Source organism: Colius striatus, chromosome 3 (assembly GCF_028858725.1).
Source record: "Colius striatus isolate bColStr4 chromosome 3, bColStr4.1.hap1, whole genome shotgun sequence".
NCBI lineage: Eukaryota > Metazoa > Chordata > Aves > Coliiformes > Coliidae > Colius > Colius striatus.
This window is the reverse complement of record NC_084761.1, coordinates 22,233,984-22,252,404: the sequence shown is the minus strand read 5'-3', so window position 1 is coordinate 22,252,404 and position 18,421 is coordinate 22,233,984. Positions and strand designations below refer to the sequence as shown.

General features: G+C 43.3%; 1 protein-coding gene across 6 annotated transcripts; it reads right to left on the bottom strand.

Annotated features, from left to right (window-relative positions):
- Window positions 1-172: 172 nt before the first annotated feature.
- CDKL2 (cyclin dependent kinase like 2) lies at window positions 173-14,462 on the bottom strand. Of its 6 annotated transcripts, XM_010202745.2 has the most exons (13): window positions 14,202-14,462; window positions 9,934-10,128; window positions 8,890-9,068; window positions 8,002-8,114; window positions 7,556-7,695; window positions 6,457-6,545; window positions 5,801-5,927; window positions 4,649-4,923; window positions 4,096-4,186; window positions 3,299-3,410; window positions 3,070-3,176; window positions 2,268-2,360; window positions 173-1,244 (listed from the first exon to the last, which is right to left on the bottom strand). In XM_010202745.2, exons 1-12 carry the CDS (start codon window positions 14,367-14,369, stop codon window positions 2,301-2,303), a joined length of 1,656 nt encoding a protein of 551 aa, XP_010201047.1. In that variant the 5' UTR covers window positions 14,370-14,462; the 3' UTR covers window positions 173-1,244; window positions 2,268-2,300. The 6 variants fall into 6 exon arrangements, with proteins under 6 accessions (XP_010201047.1, XP_061849584.1, XP_061849586.1 ...); XM_061993601.1 differs by lacking the exons at window positions 173-1,244; window positions 2,268-2,360; window positions 3,070-3,176; window positions 3,299-3,410; window positions 4,096-4,186 and adding an exon at window positions 5,621-5,663 and having other exon boundaries at window positions 4,887-4,923; XM_061993600.1 differs by lacking the exons at window positions 173-1,244; window positions 2,268-2,360; window positions 3,070-3,176; window positions 3,299-3,410; window positions 4,096-4,186 and having other exon boundaries at window positions 4,848-5,663.
- Window positions 14,463-18,421: the final 3,959 nt, after the last annotated feature.

Genomic DNA, 18,421 nt, shown 5'->3' with positions numbered 1-18,421 from the left:
TCGACGTTTGCTTAAATACCAACTGATCGCCAGGTGTTATTTTTCAATGCCATAATGCCACCAGTACAAATGAGCAGACAGAACACCAAGTCCAGGGAAGACTCGGTGAGCACGTCTCGCATCTGTAAGCACACGTGAGCACCACGAAGTTTAGAATTTGAATATCCTTTTATTTACATATTTTAATGTACATGTCAAAACACAGCATAGCCACAAAGCTCTAAATGCAATGGCAATTGAATTATGATTCTGTCATGGTACCAGGTTTTGTGGAAAGACCATTTCCAAAATTAACTACACCATAGAGGGGTGCGAGCTGAGACAGCAGCCTAGGGCTGATGGGGAAGAGAGTGGGGAGCAAGGCAGGGACACCACAGAACAGACCACAGCCAGCTTGAGGGTGGTTAAACAAAAATGGTCTCACAACGTCCCTGAGATGATGCCATCTTTCTCTCCCCACAAGCTTTTACACTCGTATGTCCTCTTTCCCCAAGAGACCTAAAGTAACTCAAGTTACTGAGTGCTTGCAGAAGCCATTTCACATGCTACTTTCTCCAGGGCTCAGTGATTTACACTGATCTTCTTCCTTCACCATTAACAGCAGCCAGACATTGACTCAGTGTTGCCAAACAGGTCCAGATAAACACCCAGAAGACAAACAGCCCCAAAGCTGGGAGACAAAAGCATGGAGGAAGCTGACGTGAGGTCACGCTGAGCATTAGGCAAGGGTTTCAAAGGAACAGCTGGGAACATGTACACATTTAAACATTGTTTTTCTTGCACAAACATTTTCTTCACTGACATATTTCTCAAGGCAAAGGTGCTTTCCAATACAGATCAGTTAACCCACCGAAACATGGCATATTCAGCACTTATCTGCTCTCTTCATTTAAAATGAAAACCCTCAAGAGGGCAGCATTTAGACAAAAGAAAGCCCATCTTACATAAAAATCCTCCAAACCAGCTTCTGCTCTCGTCACACACCAATAACTGCTATTTTTCTCAGAGCAACCTCAGACAAGACCTGGCCCTTGGCCAGAAAGTCAACATTTCAGGAGCTGTTTATGTGCAAGAAATCCAGCAGTGATGGCAGCGCGAGCTCTGGCCTTGGGCCGGACCTGAGCCGCGTCCCACAGCAGCCCACTGTGCTAACAGCAGAGTAAGGGATCCTTCTCTCTCCTGCTGAGACCTTGCAGCTTTAGCACCTTGGAACTCAGGTGGACTGTCCTTGCTGTTCCAGTCACCTGCATCAAGAGGAGAAAAGCAGAATGGTATTATGAACAGGCTAACAAAACCACAAAGGTGTTCCCCGACGATATGCTGCTTTTATTCCGATCTATGACATGTCCTTTCCTTGCTAAAGCTGTGCACTTACACCTCTGTGTTTCACAGATCGAAATAATTTTAGAAAGGTTTATTTTTCTCCTATTTCTATTATCAGGTTTGCTTTCCAACCCAATGTTTTTTCTTCCTAGTGGCATTAAGCCATCATGCCACACAAATAGATGTGACAAATACACTCATACAGCTTAAGAGCACACGCAGTACTGCTGCAGAGATTTCAGAGTCAGCAGTTGCTCCCTCTCCTAGATGACAAGCTAGTAAAACCACATTTAACAGTCTCATCTTAAAATAATCTGGGGTGACAAGATGCAATACTGAGTGAAAGTGCAAATACAGTGGTGGAGTTCAAACTTCGCCTTAAGACTACAAGTAAACCACACAGCCAAGACCTTTCCTAAGCCTCCTTCTCTCCCAGACTCCTACCTCCTGTTTGGAGAGCACTGAGGTACCAAGAGCTACATTGAATACATTCAGATTGTGTAACATAGTTACTAAAACTTTTCCCCAAATTTGAGCTTCACAAGCCTCTCCAAACACTTTTCTCCTTTCAAGAAAGTCCATTTTTTGTGACGCACTCAACAATGTTGTACGTTCAACCAATTTTTTCTACTTCTTATGTGAAGGCAATTTCCCCTTTTTGTTGTTCTCACAGCTTGGTCAACCCCCAACTTCATGAGCTGCCTAATTTCCAACACCAGTGCCTAGTGCCTCAGCTCAGGAAAATTATTTACCTGCCACAGCCAACTTCAGTACCTGTAAAGAAACGTACCCTCAGTAACAAGTCTGTGGTAGCTACATGACCTAACTGAGAATGTAAAACACTAGTTAAGTGTTCATGAAACTATCCATTTGAAAGCTGCCAGAAGACTACACAGCAGAAATTAGAGCCACTAGAAGGCTACACTGCAGAAAACAAAGCCTACCTTTTACAGGCAGCTGTGATCTTCTCCATAAAGCTAGTGCTCAACTCTGGGGAAGCTGGCTTCTGATGCATCAGGCATCAAGGTCCCTGACAGCTGTAAATTGGGAAAGAAAAAAAAAACAGAGGGTCAATTTCCAAGTGTAATATGAACAGAACAATCAGTAAATTGCTTTTTAGGGACATAGGCAATGCAACGTAACTTAAAGGAAATCTGTTCCTCAGTCAAATCGGACTTCAAAAACACTCCCCCCCAGTACAGGTGCCAAATGACAACTGGAAGCAAGACAGCCAAAGTGACTGCCTATGAGATTATTCACCTCTCAAACAACATCTCAGTGTTAACGAGGAACTAATCTTTACGAGTTGCAAGTTTTCCTCTTCCATCCCTATGCCTGGCTCCTATGCTTTCTTCTTCCCTAGTGCACTCAGCCTCTTAGTATCCAGCATAGACAGAACAGTTCTCCTCAAAACCACCGTCTCTCCCGGTCTCTCCTCAACTCTGGTAAATCAGGTTTACTTCCATCCTGATCCAGATAGCTGAAATAGCAATACTTCATGTTGTCTTAGCAGTGAGAATCTACTATTTAGCCAAGCCCAGAGAGACAGAATCCCATGTTTCATCCATGACTCCTCCCTTTTCCCACAACATTAGGGCTTCAGGTCCTTTTACTCTTAGACAGTTAAGATACCAAGGCAAGTTCTGCTTCTGTTAAGAGTCACACTGGAAACTGATGGGTCACTGTTCAGAAAGTCTAGAACCAAACAAATACAGAGCAGCCGAAATGATGTTAGCGTTTTCTTACCTGCTGTGAGGCCAGACTTAAGTTATGTAGGTCAATAGCAGCAAGGGAGGGGACACGGGACTCTGAAACGGTTTTGTTTTCCTTTTTCAGAAATCTGGGATGCCATGCTGCAAAACACAACCAATGCACACCTTGTTAAGGAAGCAAGAGCTGACTGTTGTAATGCACACTGTTTCCTGCCACTGGTTTTGTTTTCCAGTTTTTATCTAGAGTCCATCAAAGCTCATACCTTCCACTCCTCTCAGTTCGGGGAGATGGTTTAGTTCTGGCAAACGCACCTCTGTCTTGGAGAATTCCCATTTTTTCCTATTTGGCTGAAGGATGTTTTTTTCATTAGTAACCTGTAATCAAGGGCAGAAGTACCATCTCATGAAAGTACAAAAAACCTCAAAGCTATTTCTCAAGCTTAAAAATGCATCAATGCAATAATGTTCCACTGTAGCTGGAACTTGTGCAAGACTCTAATATGTGTGAAGAAATCTATTCTGCTCAAGTCTCATTTTATACATTATAAACAACAGAACAGCCACAGCAGAAAACAACAATCATCAAAGTGAGACTGCTCTCAGAGTGACAAAATACAACACCAGAAGAATAGCTTGCATTTGTTCTCTGTAAACAGACAAATGTTCCTGATGGCATGGAAATAATATTGCCTAGGTAGTGAGTGTAGTCCTTACATTTCACTTGTTTTCATTGTCAATTTTTAGTGCATTTATGACATGACTAAATAAGGCCCTGACCATGTGAAATCCAAAACCTCAATTCTACTTCAGTAGCACAGCACACACAGTCTCCTTTTCCCGGCCAGGCAGGAGACTCCAAATATATTCCAAGTCTCACAGATAGCCTCTGTTGGTCCCCTCATTAAAAATTGTCCTCTGACATAAAATATGTTTCATATAAGGTAATATATTAACAAAGGATAACAGACAACGCACCTGTAGGAAAAAAACAGGAAAAGAAAATAATATTTGTAGTTGAGTTCAGAGTTTATTTTTACTTTGCCAAGGAAGAAAGACTTACCGGTGTCAGCCTTACACTGTAATGGCCTGCTGGAGAAAGCTTCCGTTGCTTTAGAAATGGGTTCAAGTATTTTTTGCTTTTTTCATCAACTCTGTAATCAAAAATGCTCCAAATGGTATTAACTGGGGTAACACAGTGAATATAAAGCCAACAAATGCAAGACATCCAGAAACCTTGTCATTAAATGCTTAGAAAGAAGGCTCAAGGGAAGAATATCCTTTGTGAGCTCAGTTAATGGAAATGGAGACGTTTGGTCCAAAGGACCAGCCGTAAGTCAAAGAAAGGCCAGAGTCACTACAGGTGGCAAAGTGTTGCTTTTCAGCAAATGCAGCAACATAGGAACCCTGAGCCTGTGCAGTCAGGCACTGCTGCTCAGGGGCACACCATGCTACCTCATACATGTACAATCCTCCACCCACGAGCCGTTCCTAGCCATGCCCTGCCCCACACCCATAGTTCACATTTCTGTGTCACCCTGTATCTCCCTCAGGACATTACAGTTCCTTGGCAACAGGCACGATGGATACAAACTCTTCTAGCTCTGCTCCCATACCTGTAATTAAGGTTTCCAGGCACAGGACCCAGCCCAACCATAGTGGGAGAAAAGTTCTGGTTGATAGGAGGGATAAATATGCCTGGATTCTTGGGGTAGTCCAAGCTGCTGCTGGAATCTTTTAGGCTTGTTTGAGAGCTTATTTTAAATGGGTTGATCGCACTGTCGTAGAGGGAGCTTAGGTTGGAGGAACGATTTGTTTTCTCTGTACCAGCTTTAGAGCGCTTTGCCTTTAAGAGCTTTGCATCTCTGCTCTTTGGGTCAATGGTGAAATCCTGTTTGGGAAGATAAGCATCATCTTTCTCTTACAGTCATGTTTAAAAAGTAGCTTAAGATCAGCACATGTGGGAAAAAAAAGTCAAAAGCCTAAACCTGAATTATTCTGCAAGGATCTGATGAGATGGAATTGGTTTTAGTAGAAAAACTCTGCCATTAGACAGGAGAAGGCTTGTCAGGGTTCCAGTATCCTCTATAAATCAATCACCTTAAAATGGGTTTGGACATGATGGAGGAAGAACAGCTGTATCCCGTGTCACTTCTAAAGAAATGAAGTAAGAACTGAGCCCAATGTTACCTCAAAGTCTCTCTGAAGCCTCTACTCCTTCATATTCAGTCAAAAGTATGCAATATTATAGACCAGGCTTTAACACAGGTAAATAGCAGCATACAAGCATGTTTTTGTGATTCAACATGACTTACATTTCACAATCAATTCTCCCTTTAGCTCCATTTTTACCAGTAACTGTATCACAACCTAGTTTACCTGCCAAGAACTGGCCAAATGGCCACTTGCAGACTGCTGAGCCAAGCACTAGAGCAAACTTGTAGCAGCCAAACAGCTACAATCAAAGCCACAGAACTTCTACACAAAAGCCTGCAAGCTACAGTGCACCTCCGGTCAGAACTGTGGGGGGCACGTGCCTAATGCACTACTTTGAATTACACACCAAGGTCTTCATCACTCAAACTCACAGTGGCCTCCAAAGGTCAGCTTCTCTGGCACAGCACACCTAGGCTTTTTTAAAAGAAATGGAATGAACAACTATGCTCATATTTTTGCTACAAACTTAAAACTGCTGCACATACATATATAGTGACTTTAAAACAGGGAAAAAAAAACCAAACAAGTTTGGAAAAGAAAGATGGACCAACCTGGACATCAAGTATTCTTCTTTCTTCTAAAACATCATCTTTGTCCCTTTTGCTTATCTTTGATTTTTTTTGTAATTGATGTTCTCTGGCATCTTTCTGAATCTTCAATTTAAGCTCCTGAGCAAATCTACATCCAGGGAAAAAAGAAAAAAAGAAAAGAAAGTCTTCTGTTCATCTCAATCTCATCATCAGTTTGTGTTCAGCCCAGGCTCCCAGAGCCTTTTAAGTAACCAAACCAACCATGCCCTTTTAACTAATGAGAAGCCAGACAAATATGACCTATCCACTAAAAGAAATACTCATTAAAAGAAATAAAATCTTCCAAGCACGTGATTTTCCCCTTACAGCAGTAATGGTGTTCGTATCTCAGTCTGGTGCAGATGCAGACAAGAAATATGGTGTAAGGCTCCACTACCCAACACGGCATGATGCCGGGTGCACACGCTGATGAGTTAACGTCACAACAAGGTAATGAGGAAAACATGCCTCTGCAGTGCATTCTCTTTCAACTGTTCTATTTCCAGGGAGGCTAAAACCAAACAAACCCAAGACATTGAGCAGCTGTCAGCTCTGCTAACCCAGCATGCAATCTTCAAGCACAACTGCTTAGATTCCTCTAATATTAGCCCACTTTGAGCTAGAAATGAACTGTTCACCTTTCAGCAAATCCATCCTTGTTAAAGAAATCGCACTGCAAGAGTTCAGCACAGGATGGTCTTTTGTCTGGATCAATCTGCAAACAATTCTGTCAAATCAACGTTAACATTAGAAGGCAAATACATCAGAAATGAAACAAAGGCTTTAGCATTTCCAAATGAGGTCAAGAAAAATGCTGCAACACTCCCCTTTTTAGGGCTTGTTATATTGAGGTGAGCCCAAGAGACACCACTAACAGAAAAGTTTAATATTTGCTGGCTGCTTCCATTCCAATCACGAACACTCACAAAGATTCAGAGAATACCTGTCATCCAAATAGATCACTCTGCTCTCAGCAAACCTCCCTTGTTTTCAGTCACATTTGTTTGAGTAAGGCTTTTGAATAAGCTTTGACCATTAGGTATTCCAAATACAACCGTTTCTTCAGTTGCTTTAGTTACTCAGCCTATGGGTGCTACAGAGGACTGTGTGGAAGCAAAAAAACACACTTTCTGGAGGGGTTCTTCAGAATCTAATACAATGTTGTAGGTTTCTTAACTCCCACGTAGCAGACATATAGCTTCAAGAGCAAGGGATACATTTGGATGCCACCCCATCTATGCCTATTTGTTTGCAGTGGAGATGGAGGGTTGGCAGAAAACACTGTACTCACATAGCTTTGCTAGCAAGTAGGGGCTGTGTATTACCTACAAAACACCTGTTTAGGTAGCAGATAAGGGACAAAGCTTGTTGGGAGACCTTTCAAAAGGTCAACTGATGCAGTGAGGTGTATGGGGGATGCTTTCAACACTCAAGCCCTTCCTCATTTTTCAGATCTCCTCAGAGGACTTAATCAATGGGGCACTAAAAGCTACAAATCCTCCCTGAAGGATATGCAGTGACCATTTTGGCTCTAAAGATGACTAGCTTAGTCTCACCTGTCATCTAGGATGGTAGCTGTCATGTCCTTGCAATCCTCAATAAGCTACCAACCCAAGCAGCTGCACATTGCATAGGTAGCTGAGAGGAAGCCAGTTTAACAGCCCCAGCCCTTTCTGCAAGCTCTCCAAGGCAAAGGATAAGTAAACAGAGAAATGTTCACAGTAAACAATCAATTACCTTGGCTAAATCTAGCACTGCAGCAGAGAGCTTGGGATATCGTTTGTCCAGGGATTCAGCCTCCTTCACTTCAGGCAACCTCATGCCAGCAAAGAGGGGATTCTTATAGAATAATTCTTGGTGTCTTGGAATTAAATTACCTGCAATCACACCAACAAAGCAACCACACAGAAGAAATACAGAACAGGCTGTGAAACATTCAAGAGGCTGAAATACTGTCTCAGCACTACTCTAAAGGCTGCAGTCTGGGTCCTTCTCTTTCCACCTGTGTGCCATGGATTGATGCTGTACTCACAAACTCAGAGCTCCCTCTTTGTTAAAGGCGCTAAGAGCACATGCTCTCAGGCTGTGGTGTGAACTGTTTCTTTCTCCTCACACACCCCTCTCCCTGTCAAAATGCATTTAAACTCTTCATTATCAAGCAGGCACTAGGAGCTTGTTCTTACCCAGGCACTTGGTGATATGGTAGAGTTGGTCAATGTCTGAATCTCCAGGGAAGAGGGGCTCTCCTGTAAGCATTTCTGTTATCAGCGAGCCAATAGCCCACACATCCACAGCCCTAGAAAAGAAAACAAACAAAACAACATCCTGGCTCAGCATAGCTTCATTTGTTTCTTTGATCTAAGGGCTGAGCCAGGCTGGTGCACAGTACATCTTCATCTGGTTACAAGCCCCGAGGGCCACTGTCTCCTAAACAGCAAGACAGCTGTTTCCAAGCTCACAAGTGCCAGAGGAATAACAAGGATTCAGCTCTTGAAGCAGGTGAATGCTAGCAGATGACTGACATGTAAAACAGCTCCTCTTTCTGCAAGCATCCACTCTTCAGCTACATTTAACAAAAATTAAGTTTAAGTAATACAGGGACATACATAAACCTGCACAACTGTACTAACAGACCTGTGAATAACACAATTTAAGTTCCAACCTGGTTTTGCAGGACTGGGGATCCCAGTAAGAAAAATCTCATTCATCCCACCTCCTCCCTCCTGAAATGTCTGTCTAGAATTGTTTGGATAGACTTTTCTGACTGTAACTGCACAGGAGGGAGGGCTATCATTGCCTCCCCCAATATTCTTGCATTGACAAGTGAAAAGCTTGTTTAAACAGACCAGGAATGCTAAGGGCTCTCCTTACCTTTTGAGCCAGGAAAGCCTAGCACTAGTTAGTAGTTACTTGCATAGCGGCAGAGAGAAGGTTAAAACCTTTACAAGTCAACAGCCAGGGAATGCTGAACAGCAGCCCTTTTACCTTTTTGCCAAGCAACAGTCCCCTGCCTCCCCAAAAACCCTCAGTAATTCCCACAACCCTTCTGCAGCCTCACATGTCAGACTTACTTGCCATACTTGATGTCTCCCACCAGCAGCTCCGGAGCTCTGTACCATCGGGTTGCCACATAGTCTGTGTAAGCTTCCCCAGAAGCTGCCAAGGTACGGGCAAATCCAAAGTCACAGAGCTTTACAACTCCGGACTGGGAAACTAGGATGTTCTCTGGCTTAATGTCACGATGTATTATCTGCAGAGAAACAAGCAAGACAAGACAAATAAATCCCCTATTTCTACGTAGCAAATGGACTGGCTTACCAAAATAGTGTCTTCTTACATCCAGGTAGAAAACTACATTTTTGGAAACACAGGGAGTCTGTAAAAGACAGCTACATGCACACGGGCAATGAACAAGTGCCGACCCAAGTGCACAGGTAAACACAGAACCTTTTGAGTTTTTCACACAGAAGTGTTTATTTTATGTATCATTCTGCATAGGTTCTGCAGGTGTATTTACTACAGGTATTTTAACAGGCACGATGCTTGAAAATCTGGCCTTGAGCACAAGTTTAAAAGCTGTAAGTATTGCAAGAGCCACAGGCATGTCCTGCAGTGAAATGTGGAGGGTGTGCTGGGATTTCATAAGAGACAGTTTCTCAAACATAAAATAAATAAGTAAATGTGTGTGTCTTTATATATATAGCTACACATCCACGATTAAATGAGCAAACCTCTTAGAAACCAGTTGAAAACAAAACCTTATGAATACTGAAGAGAAAATGCAAGCCTACATGTTTACATAGACACTATCACAATCAAACTTTTGAAAGAGTCTATCTCCTCCTGCAAGGCAAGCCAACCTACAATAACGTGCCACCAGCTATGGAAACCCCATAGAGCTCTGAATCTTTCCTTTGAAACATTCTCAAAAAATCAATCAGACCACTGCATTAGCTGACATCGAGTTCTGACATTTTATACGAGATTCGGTCTGGCCCTTCTGCCCTGCCTCTTCTTTTTCAGTCAAAGTTTAATTTCTCTAAGTTTTTATATATATCAAAAATACATACTCCTGTATCTCTTAATTCAAGACCTGACTTCTTGTGCATACTTACATTGTGACTATGACAAAAGGCTATTCCTCTCATGATCTGAAATAAGTATTTCCGAACCCTGCTGTAGTCTAGTCCGTTTGGAAATGCCTCAAGGTCGTCAAGCACTGTGTGATCCACAAATTCAAAAACCAGATACCACCGTTTCTTCTTTTTGTACACTTCCAGCAGGTTCACGAGATTCTCATGCCTGAGTTGCTGCCATAAAACAAGAAATATTCTGTGAGAGCTTGACAGTATAAAATGTGTAAACTGCGACTACATACATTTCACTTGCAACCCATCCAGTGCACTGCTCTGGAATGCTCTTCTTGATGTGATTTCCATCACCTCATATATGTAGACATATGGTTTTGTAACCTAAAAATAAATGAAAACTGAGGACATTTCTTCTTAATGAAAAGGTTCAAAATACACTGCTCTGGTTTTTTTGGAAAACCTCATGCATTCTGCTTCTCAGCAGTACTCTCTCTTCACATAAGAGGTGATTGACACTAACTCATACTCCGCTCTTGGTAAGCTTTAGAGAAAACTTATGTTCCATGTGAGAGAAATCTTGAGAAAGTCAAGAACAGTTTCAGAGAAACATGGGGTTAACACATGAGAGGCAGCAGGCACCTAACTGTATCTCCCTCAAAGACTCACCATGGCAAAGGAAAATGTTGAGGTCACTGAGCTGACAGGAAAGACAAAGCAGGATGGTTTGTACTGGAAAGTTCAGTGTGCTGCCAAGTATGTCTCTGAATGCACTGAGAAGAAAAACATGGCATTTAACCATGACTGGTGAGCTGCAAAGGCTCCTTGCTAGTTCCTTGGTTTTGCTTACAAAAATCAAGCAGCGATAAGTACAGCTTGTTCCTATAACCTTGTGTTGTATCTGTGACTCAAACTCCTTTTGAAGATATTCTCATCAAGATGACAAGTAATACCGTGATAACCTGCCTGTTCCCTCAGGGCAGGGCACATGGAGCACTGCAAGCTACCCCTTCCAGGCAGGATTCTGAGGATTGATGAAGACGGACCTCAGTGTTTGGTTTTAAGAAAACTTCTTGCCTCTCCCAACAACCCAAAGCTGAGTCATCTCTTTTCTCTCATGTTTCCAGGAACTTTTACTCATTCCTTCTTCTCTCATTCCTTTCGCTAGGTCCTCTGTTTAAAAATCTCTTACATCCCCATTTAAAAGAAAACTAAAAGCAGCTGCAATACTTCTCTGCCCTACCTAGCTGCCAGTTCATCACCAGCTACTCAGTGTCTGTATCTTCATTTTTTCTAATAAGGCCGATAGAAGATTTTTCTTTTAAGCTCCTACCATACTCAAAGCATTTCTGTTGGCACTGCCAGCTTATATACATTTACAACAACTAACATGTGCCAAAATACAGATACGTTGAATGGATAAAAGCCAAGTTCAGCATTCTTACCTAGAACAGTGTTAACAATTAAATGGCTTCTATTAAACTGTGTCAAATGGATTCAGAGTGAAAACTGACAAGCCAAGGATTTGAAGAGATTTTTATTTTCTAATATTATGCAGAGGGGGAAGCTGAAGATAGAAAAAAAAAACCCCTCAGCTTAAATGAAAAGACAAAAAAAGCTGCTAGTTATTTTTTCATCATGTTCTGACCAGAGAAGAATCCACCCCCAATTTGTTATACATTTGTAACAGCGGTTTATCACGCCAAACTTTAACAAAACAGACCATGCTACAGTGCGTGGTTATTTATTAGCCTGGAGCCTAGTGGGGAAAGAACACTGGAGGCTGCCTGAGGGCAGCAGCACCACAGCCCAGGAATCATGACCAAGAGAGACGCAAAAGTACTGTAGACCAGGTGGACTTGTAGTGGAAATGCTCTGCCAGCCCAGAAGGGGTGGCAGCCAGCCTGCACCTAGGTCTATCAAAGACACAGATTTCTCAGAAGGTCTGAAAAGTAAAGATTTTAAAAAATAGAATCAATTAGAACCAAGATCGTTTATCAAGAATAATTTCTTCCCAGCACAGGAGACCTGAACAGGTTCTGCCATTTTCAGGTACAATAAAATTTGTGTCCAAACTCCAGAACAGGAGAAAAAAAAATAAATTGGGTTCACAGGGAGCATGCAAGTGAAGAAGCTATGAAAACATTAAATCTCCAGGTATTTCTTTTCACTGCAACAGCTATTTATGGAAAGGTTCCCCTCGCTATGTTCCCATTTACCCAGGAAAACAAGTTAATTCCCCACACACGTGGGAGGCAGTACGTGCTTTGACTCGGTAACCAGGTGAGACAGGCCATCGGATCAGCTACAACACAGACTCTCACAGGGGACAACGCTCAGAGTTGCTGGCTGCATCTCAAGCTCTTTATGGGTCTGTAGCTCTTGCAGGGATGGCAGAGAACATTTTCTTTTACCTTCACAGCACAGAGACTACAGTCTGGCAGTTGTGTGATGATACATTTATGGCAGCCAAGAGAAGGGGAGAGAGGCTTGCATGTATTCCCAGCTCCATAACACCCTGTGTCAGAAGAAAAGCCCAGATCCACCCCAACTGCAAAAAGTCTTCCTTCATTTTTTCACCAGACAGATTACCCATATCTCAATGCTTAAAACTCCCACGTGTGCCCATGCACAGGGACAAGGACTCTTCTGTGCACACCACCTGTGGGACAAGGGAAGAAGGAGAATGCTGCAACTACTGCTAGAGATGGCAGTGGCAAACACAGGGGCTGAAGGTGGTCAAAAGAGCAAGCAGAACAATCCATGTATGGCACAGAATGCCACCCTGCATCCTTGGCACCCTGTTCATGAAGGAACACAGCAGAAACAGTTTAGGAACTTGCAAAAGCTTCTCTAGGAAGAACAAAGCCAAGAGAGGGATCAGAAAGACCAGAGGACAAAACACTGAAAAGCACACACACAAACCTCTCTTTATCTTTATTCCTGGGTATGTTGCCAGACGGAGTATCTATAGCCCACAAGGAGAAGTATTTTAACAAGCCAGCTCACACAAGAAGGCTGCACCACATAACACTGCTGATAAGAAGTCAACAGGCTGAAGTATGACTGGACATTTAGGTGAGTATAAAGCATTGGCAACTGACACCAGGCAAATCAAAGAGCAAAAGGACATTATGCCAGCTGGCTTCAGCCTAGGAACTAGCCATCAATTGATAAGGTTCAGGGGATTTGATACCTGTCCTCCTCTAGCCTGCCAAGAAAGTGCCATTAATAAAAGAAAATAATGAAAAACTTTCCTAGAAGTATTTTTTCTGTATTGGGTAACACTGGTACCCAGTGATGTTAGGCAAACTATCACACATCTGGGTCACCATCCACCTGCAGGCTTTAAAAGTTTAGCATTTGTTGTCTTCTGCAATTTCACAGCAGCAACGTGCTAGGATTTGGTACACAACACAGAGAGATACAATTACTTCCAGGATAGAATGGAGACCTTGTGACTCCCTTCCTCATGCCTTTCCCCGCTGAATACAGGACACAAACAGATTTCTAATCAAGTCAGGTTTAGCCAGGCAAATCCAGCACAAGAGAAAGCAGCTCTGTGAGGCAACAACTCAAAAGCTAAATTAATCTACCATTGCTTGCCTATTCATGGAAATACAAACAGAGCCCAAGTCTCTTTTGGTTTGGACTTTGTTAGTTACACTTGTAAATTGTGGTTGGAAGCATCTGTGTTTTCCTTTCAAAACTGACCCAGTGGCGTAAATTTACACCTATGCTATAACTTCACTGGATAGATACCACTTTTTAAAGGAATATTAAAGAGTCTCAAGAAGTAGTTTACTCCGAAGAACCCATTGACTCCCTACACGTAGATCCCATCATCTCTAAACAATTAGCAATTTTACTGCAAGAAAAACTCAGATCAGACACAAAGGTTACCATTCTGCTTGAAAGGAGATATTTACCTTCACATATGAATTTAAACACCTGACGAGGATTCATAATACACAGTGTAGAGGTGCCTCGAGCACAGCTGAAAGCTGGACCTGCACGCCACTACTCTCCCTGCCCTTCCCTTTGTCTGCAGCAGCGCAGGCTGCTGGACTAATAACTACAGGAGCTTCAAAATAAAATGATCACGCTCTGTATTAACCACCTTGGTGCAGTGGTTTGTGGAGGATGCTGTACTGTGATATAAATATCTCCCTGCTGAACGAGGAGCTACAAATTGAAACACAAAGCCATCAAAAAGCCATGCATCGGCTTGGTCTGACATTGCCGGGAAGCGCAGGCCCCCCTCCTCTCAGCAGCCCTCATTGCGCCCCGCTCACCTTCAGCAGCTTGATTTCCCTCACGGCGATTTTCCTCACCACCGCATCGTCCTCGCTTTCCAGGAACTTCTTGACAGCGACGATCTGCCCGCTCTCTTTGTTTCTGCATTTGGTCACCACCCCGTAGCTGCCTTCTCCCACGAGCCCCAGCACCTGGTACTTCTCCATGGCCGCAGCTTTCTCGCTGCGAGAGGCCGAGGACGGAGAGAGCTCCGCAAGGCCGCGGCCGGGGCGGGCTGAAGGTACCGAGGCCTCAGAGCCGGCTGCTGGACAGCTGCAGCGGCAGCCCGGGGCGCGGCGGCACCGTCACCAGGGCGACGGCCCGGCGTAGGGCGCAGCGGCGGCGCAGGCCCGGCTGCGAGGGCAGGCGGGCTGCCGGGAGGCGGGGGCGGAGCGCTGCAGCCGCCGGCGGCGCGGGGTAGTGGCCGGCAGCCTCGGGCCGCTGCAGAGTGGCACCCGGCGCAGAGCTCCTCAGGTGCCGTGTGTCCGCGTCCCGGCTTGTTACCGGCAGTCGTTGCTAATGGGCCCGTGTCTGGTGTGTTTGTGCCAGCCCTCTGCGGGCAGGGTTAATGTCAAGCCTGACCAGGCAGTAACGCCACTCCTCTTGCTGGAGAATGTAGGCCAGATCTTTTACACTTCTCTTTTTTAAAGAAATGTAAATTACGTGGAGTCGGATGGCTCTTCTCAGCTATGGCCAGCAGCAGGGTACGGGTGTCGGCTATAAAAGATGACTTGGCTACTAATAAGTCATTGACATTCGGTATCAAAACACACCTGTGGTTTGGGATTTTTAAACACATGACATCCTCCAAATCTTTTACTGAAATTTTTGGAAATGAGTGGAAGCCCGGAGGGAGCCTTATTTATGTTAGCTAAATCGTTCTCCTAGTAAATGCAAGAAAAGGTATTGAGAGCACAAAAAATAGTTCTACTGATTCAAGGTTAAAAAAAAAAAGTTGCCTCTGTATCCATTAGACAAGGGTAATTATGTTCATTAATTTAAAAGTCTAAGATTAATTCTCATCAGAAGAAGAAGACATTTCTACTCCGTAGTGACTGCACCAAAGGTAAACAAACTTGTGAGCTGATGGCACACGCAGTGTCAAACTCCTTCCTACCAAAGCCAGCCTAAGGTGTGCCGGAAATCTACTCGGCTCCAAGGAGTAAAAAAGGCCTTACAAAGCGTTTATCTCTTGAGGTTCTTTTCTTAAAACCATTAAGACATGCCAAGAACAAAGGACTTGCAAACTTATCTTGGGATGAAAACATGAGGTGGGCAGAGTGCCAAGCCAAAAATCCAGCATTTAATGAATATTCTGTGCCTGAGCAGCTCTGTGCTGTGGCAAGGCAGCAGATGTTATGAGGAATGTGGCAACCATAAAGGTGGAATAACGTGCTTTATAATACCCGTATCAGTGCTCTTGCTGTGCATTTTCTTTTTAAAAAGGGGCAGCTTCTGTATATATTATATGCAGCTTAGCACCAGGCATGAAGGTAACCTGTTTCCTTCCACAGGCGCTTCCAGCAAAGCAGAGGCATGTGTATGTGTTTAGTGATGGAGATGAGTGGCATGGCAGGATACATGCAGGAGAGAGCAATCGGAAACTGAAATGACAGAAACAAAGACATTCTGCATGCATATGCCTGAAATGAAGCTGCTGTTAGAGCTGGAGGGGGAAAAATAACCCCAGATGAAAGCAACAGGGATGATGATGTAGAGACTAGCTGTGTCTGTTCAAAGGACTGCAAAGCTGCATAAATGCTACCCTGTCAGGTAGCCAGGGCAATGTCACACCTTGTGGCCATCATGTGAGGGCTGAGCCACTGTCCTCTTCTGTTTCCTACCTATCAATTCCTAGATGTTTTTTACTGATTAGTTTCTCAGTTTAGTAGCTCATATTGCACAGGCTTGGGTCCTGCAGGAGCAAAGGTCTTCCAAGTACTCTGAAGAAATTTATGACACCTGCCAGCTTTGACTACTACAACATTTCTCCTTGGGAGAGCAGCAGAATATACCTTGCCAAAATGCCAGTTCCCTGGGAAATGGCATCATAAGGCATCACATATTCCAATAATGCTTTCTGAAACCTTTATTGGATTTCTCGTGAGTCATGTCAATACGCACCACCTTCTGTAATTCATTTCTGGTTGGTTTTATTTCTCCTTCACTCTCATACACCTTTCAAGGCTGACCTCACATTTTCAGGAAACAAAAAACTGGAGCTCAGTTGGCATTAATTTATTGATGTTCTTCCCAACTTCTATGACTCATCATTATTGTAGCAAGTGCTTTCTCTGGGTGCTGGCTTCTATTCAGCACTGCTCTAATAGAGCACTAACTTGGCAACCAATTAACTCTCCTCTGACAAGATACCACTTTTGGCTTCGTTAAACAAAAGGCACAAACCATACGTGCACAGCAGACTTCAGAAGCAGACTGACAAGACTTTGTCAGTGCAGATGGTTTTTCAATTTTATTTTTAATCATAGCAAACAATATGGGGAACCAGTGACCGGTGCCAGTGGGATCTTCATTAACCAGAGATTCCAGCTGCCTCACTGCTGTGTGAGTAATGCTGGTTTTTACCATCAGCATCTAGCTTAAAGATAATGATTTCTTTTGGCTATAACTTGCTTTGCAGGTTGTTTTCTGAGTGCTCTTTATAACAGCACTCAACTTACAATGATGTGTGTCAGTGGGGTTCTCTCATTGAAAGCCAGTGGGACTGAAGGTGTGAGACCGAACAAGTGAGATTATCTTGCTAAGCCAAATAGTACCCACGATCCAGGTACGTCTGACAGCTTGTTGGGAACTCAATGGCATTGACTGAGTTAACTCTTGATAATTTGAGAGAAATCCTTTTTTTTCTCTTATAATGGGATGCCTATAGCCAACAGGGGCCCTGAACTGAATTCTTATCCTCAAAAGGGTGATTACTGGCGCTGCTTTCTTGTATTGGCCTTTGTAACCCTGGAATATTTTTCCTTTTTTAAATGCAGACTACTGTGAACTCTTCCAGTCTTCCCCGACCACATGAAAGGACATTTCCTGGGTTGATCAGAAAGGGACAGAGTTTTAAGGTCAATAGCTAGAAGAGCTTTCTTTTTCTGAGAATTAGTAGTCCTACAGCCCTGTATCTAAACCATGAATAACTGGATAGTTTCATTTTCTATTTACAGTATAAGCTAGACATTTCCAGTACTGAGCTGAATGCAACTGATATGATTTCTGCCAACGCAAATTCTGGATCCTTTTAATATGGGGCATTTCTTTTATATGTTGTTTAGCTTTTCATACCAAACAACATGTGGCTGTGCTGTGTACCTTCTGCATCATTCTTGCCTTGCCATTGCTCTCAGAAATGTTAATTTAGAGGATGTCAACACAGTGTCAGTCTTGATTTTGTTTTCCTACGTCATTTGCTAGAAATTTTCAGACATCATGGTATCTGCCAGAATCATCCATTGTACTTCTTGTAGTTAAACCTCAAGGAGACAAACACTAGCCCCTTTTGCTTAATCACTGGGGTTTATATGGAATCATACTGAAAACTAGTTACTTAATGTTTTTGATAATGAAGTGTCCAGTGACTTAGAGAAGTTAGGGATGAAGTAGCCTGGTGCCCCGAATGATCTTTTAAGGGCTGAAATTTCAATGGTGGTTTTTTTGTTTGTTTTTTTAATTAAGGTATTTTTGTTCACATACAGCATGCAAGCTGTAGCAAACATAAGCCAGGATTTCACAATATACCCCGTTTCTCTTCACCACACAAAATGGAGAAGAATAAAATAAATAATACTGAAAAATAAGTCACACATGTAGCATGTGGTCATAACAACATAATTGATAATGAGATGTCACTGCTTTCTTTCCAAGGCAGTTTTGTGGTAAGCCACCTTTTTTTTTTTTCTTTTGACTCGCCCTGTTTTCCCGGAAAACAAAACCTGAACACCTTCGGTTCCGCACAGGATCTTTCCCTACCTGGTTTACACCTACAGAAGCAACTCATTCGCCTCCACCTCACCTTTTCGTAACGTGTCGTCCCTTGAAACGACACCTGGAGGGGAAATAAATACCTCTGTGGACGCATCCTAAGGAGAAAAGCCTCCAATATCCGCAGGTTTGATAGGATACCGCCTTTTCCTGCTGCATGGGGCGGTTTCAGGCCGCCGCCTCCCCACAGCGCCCGGGAAGGGGCGGGCCGCTGCCGATGGGGCGG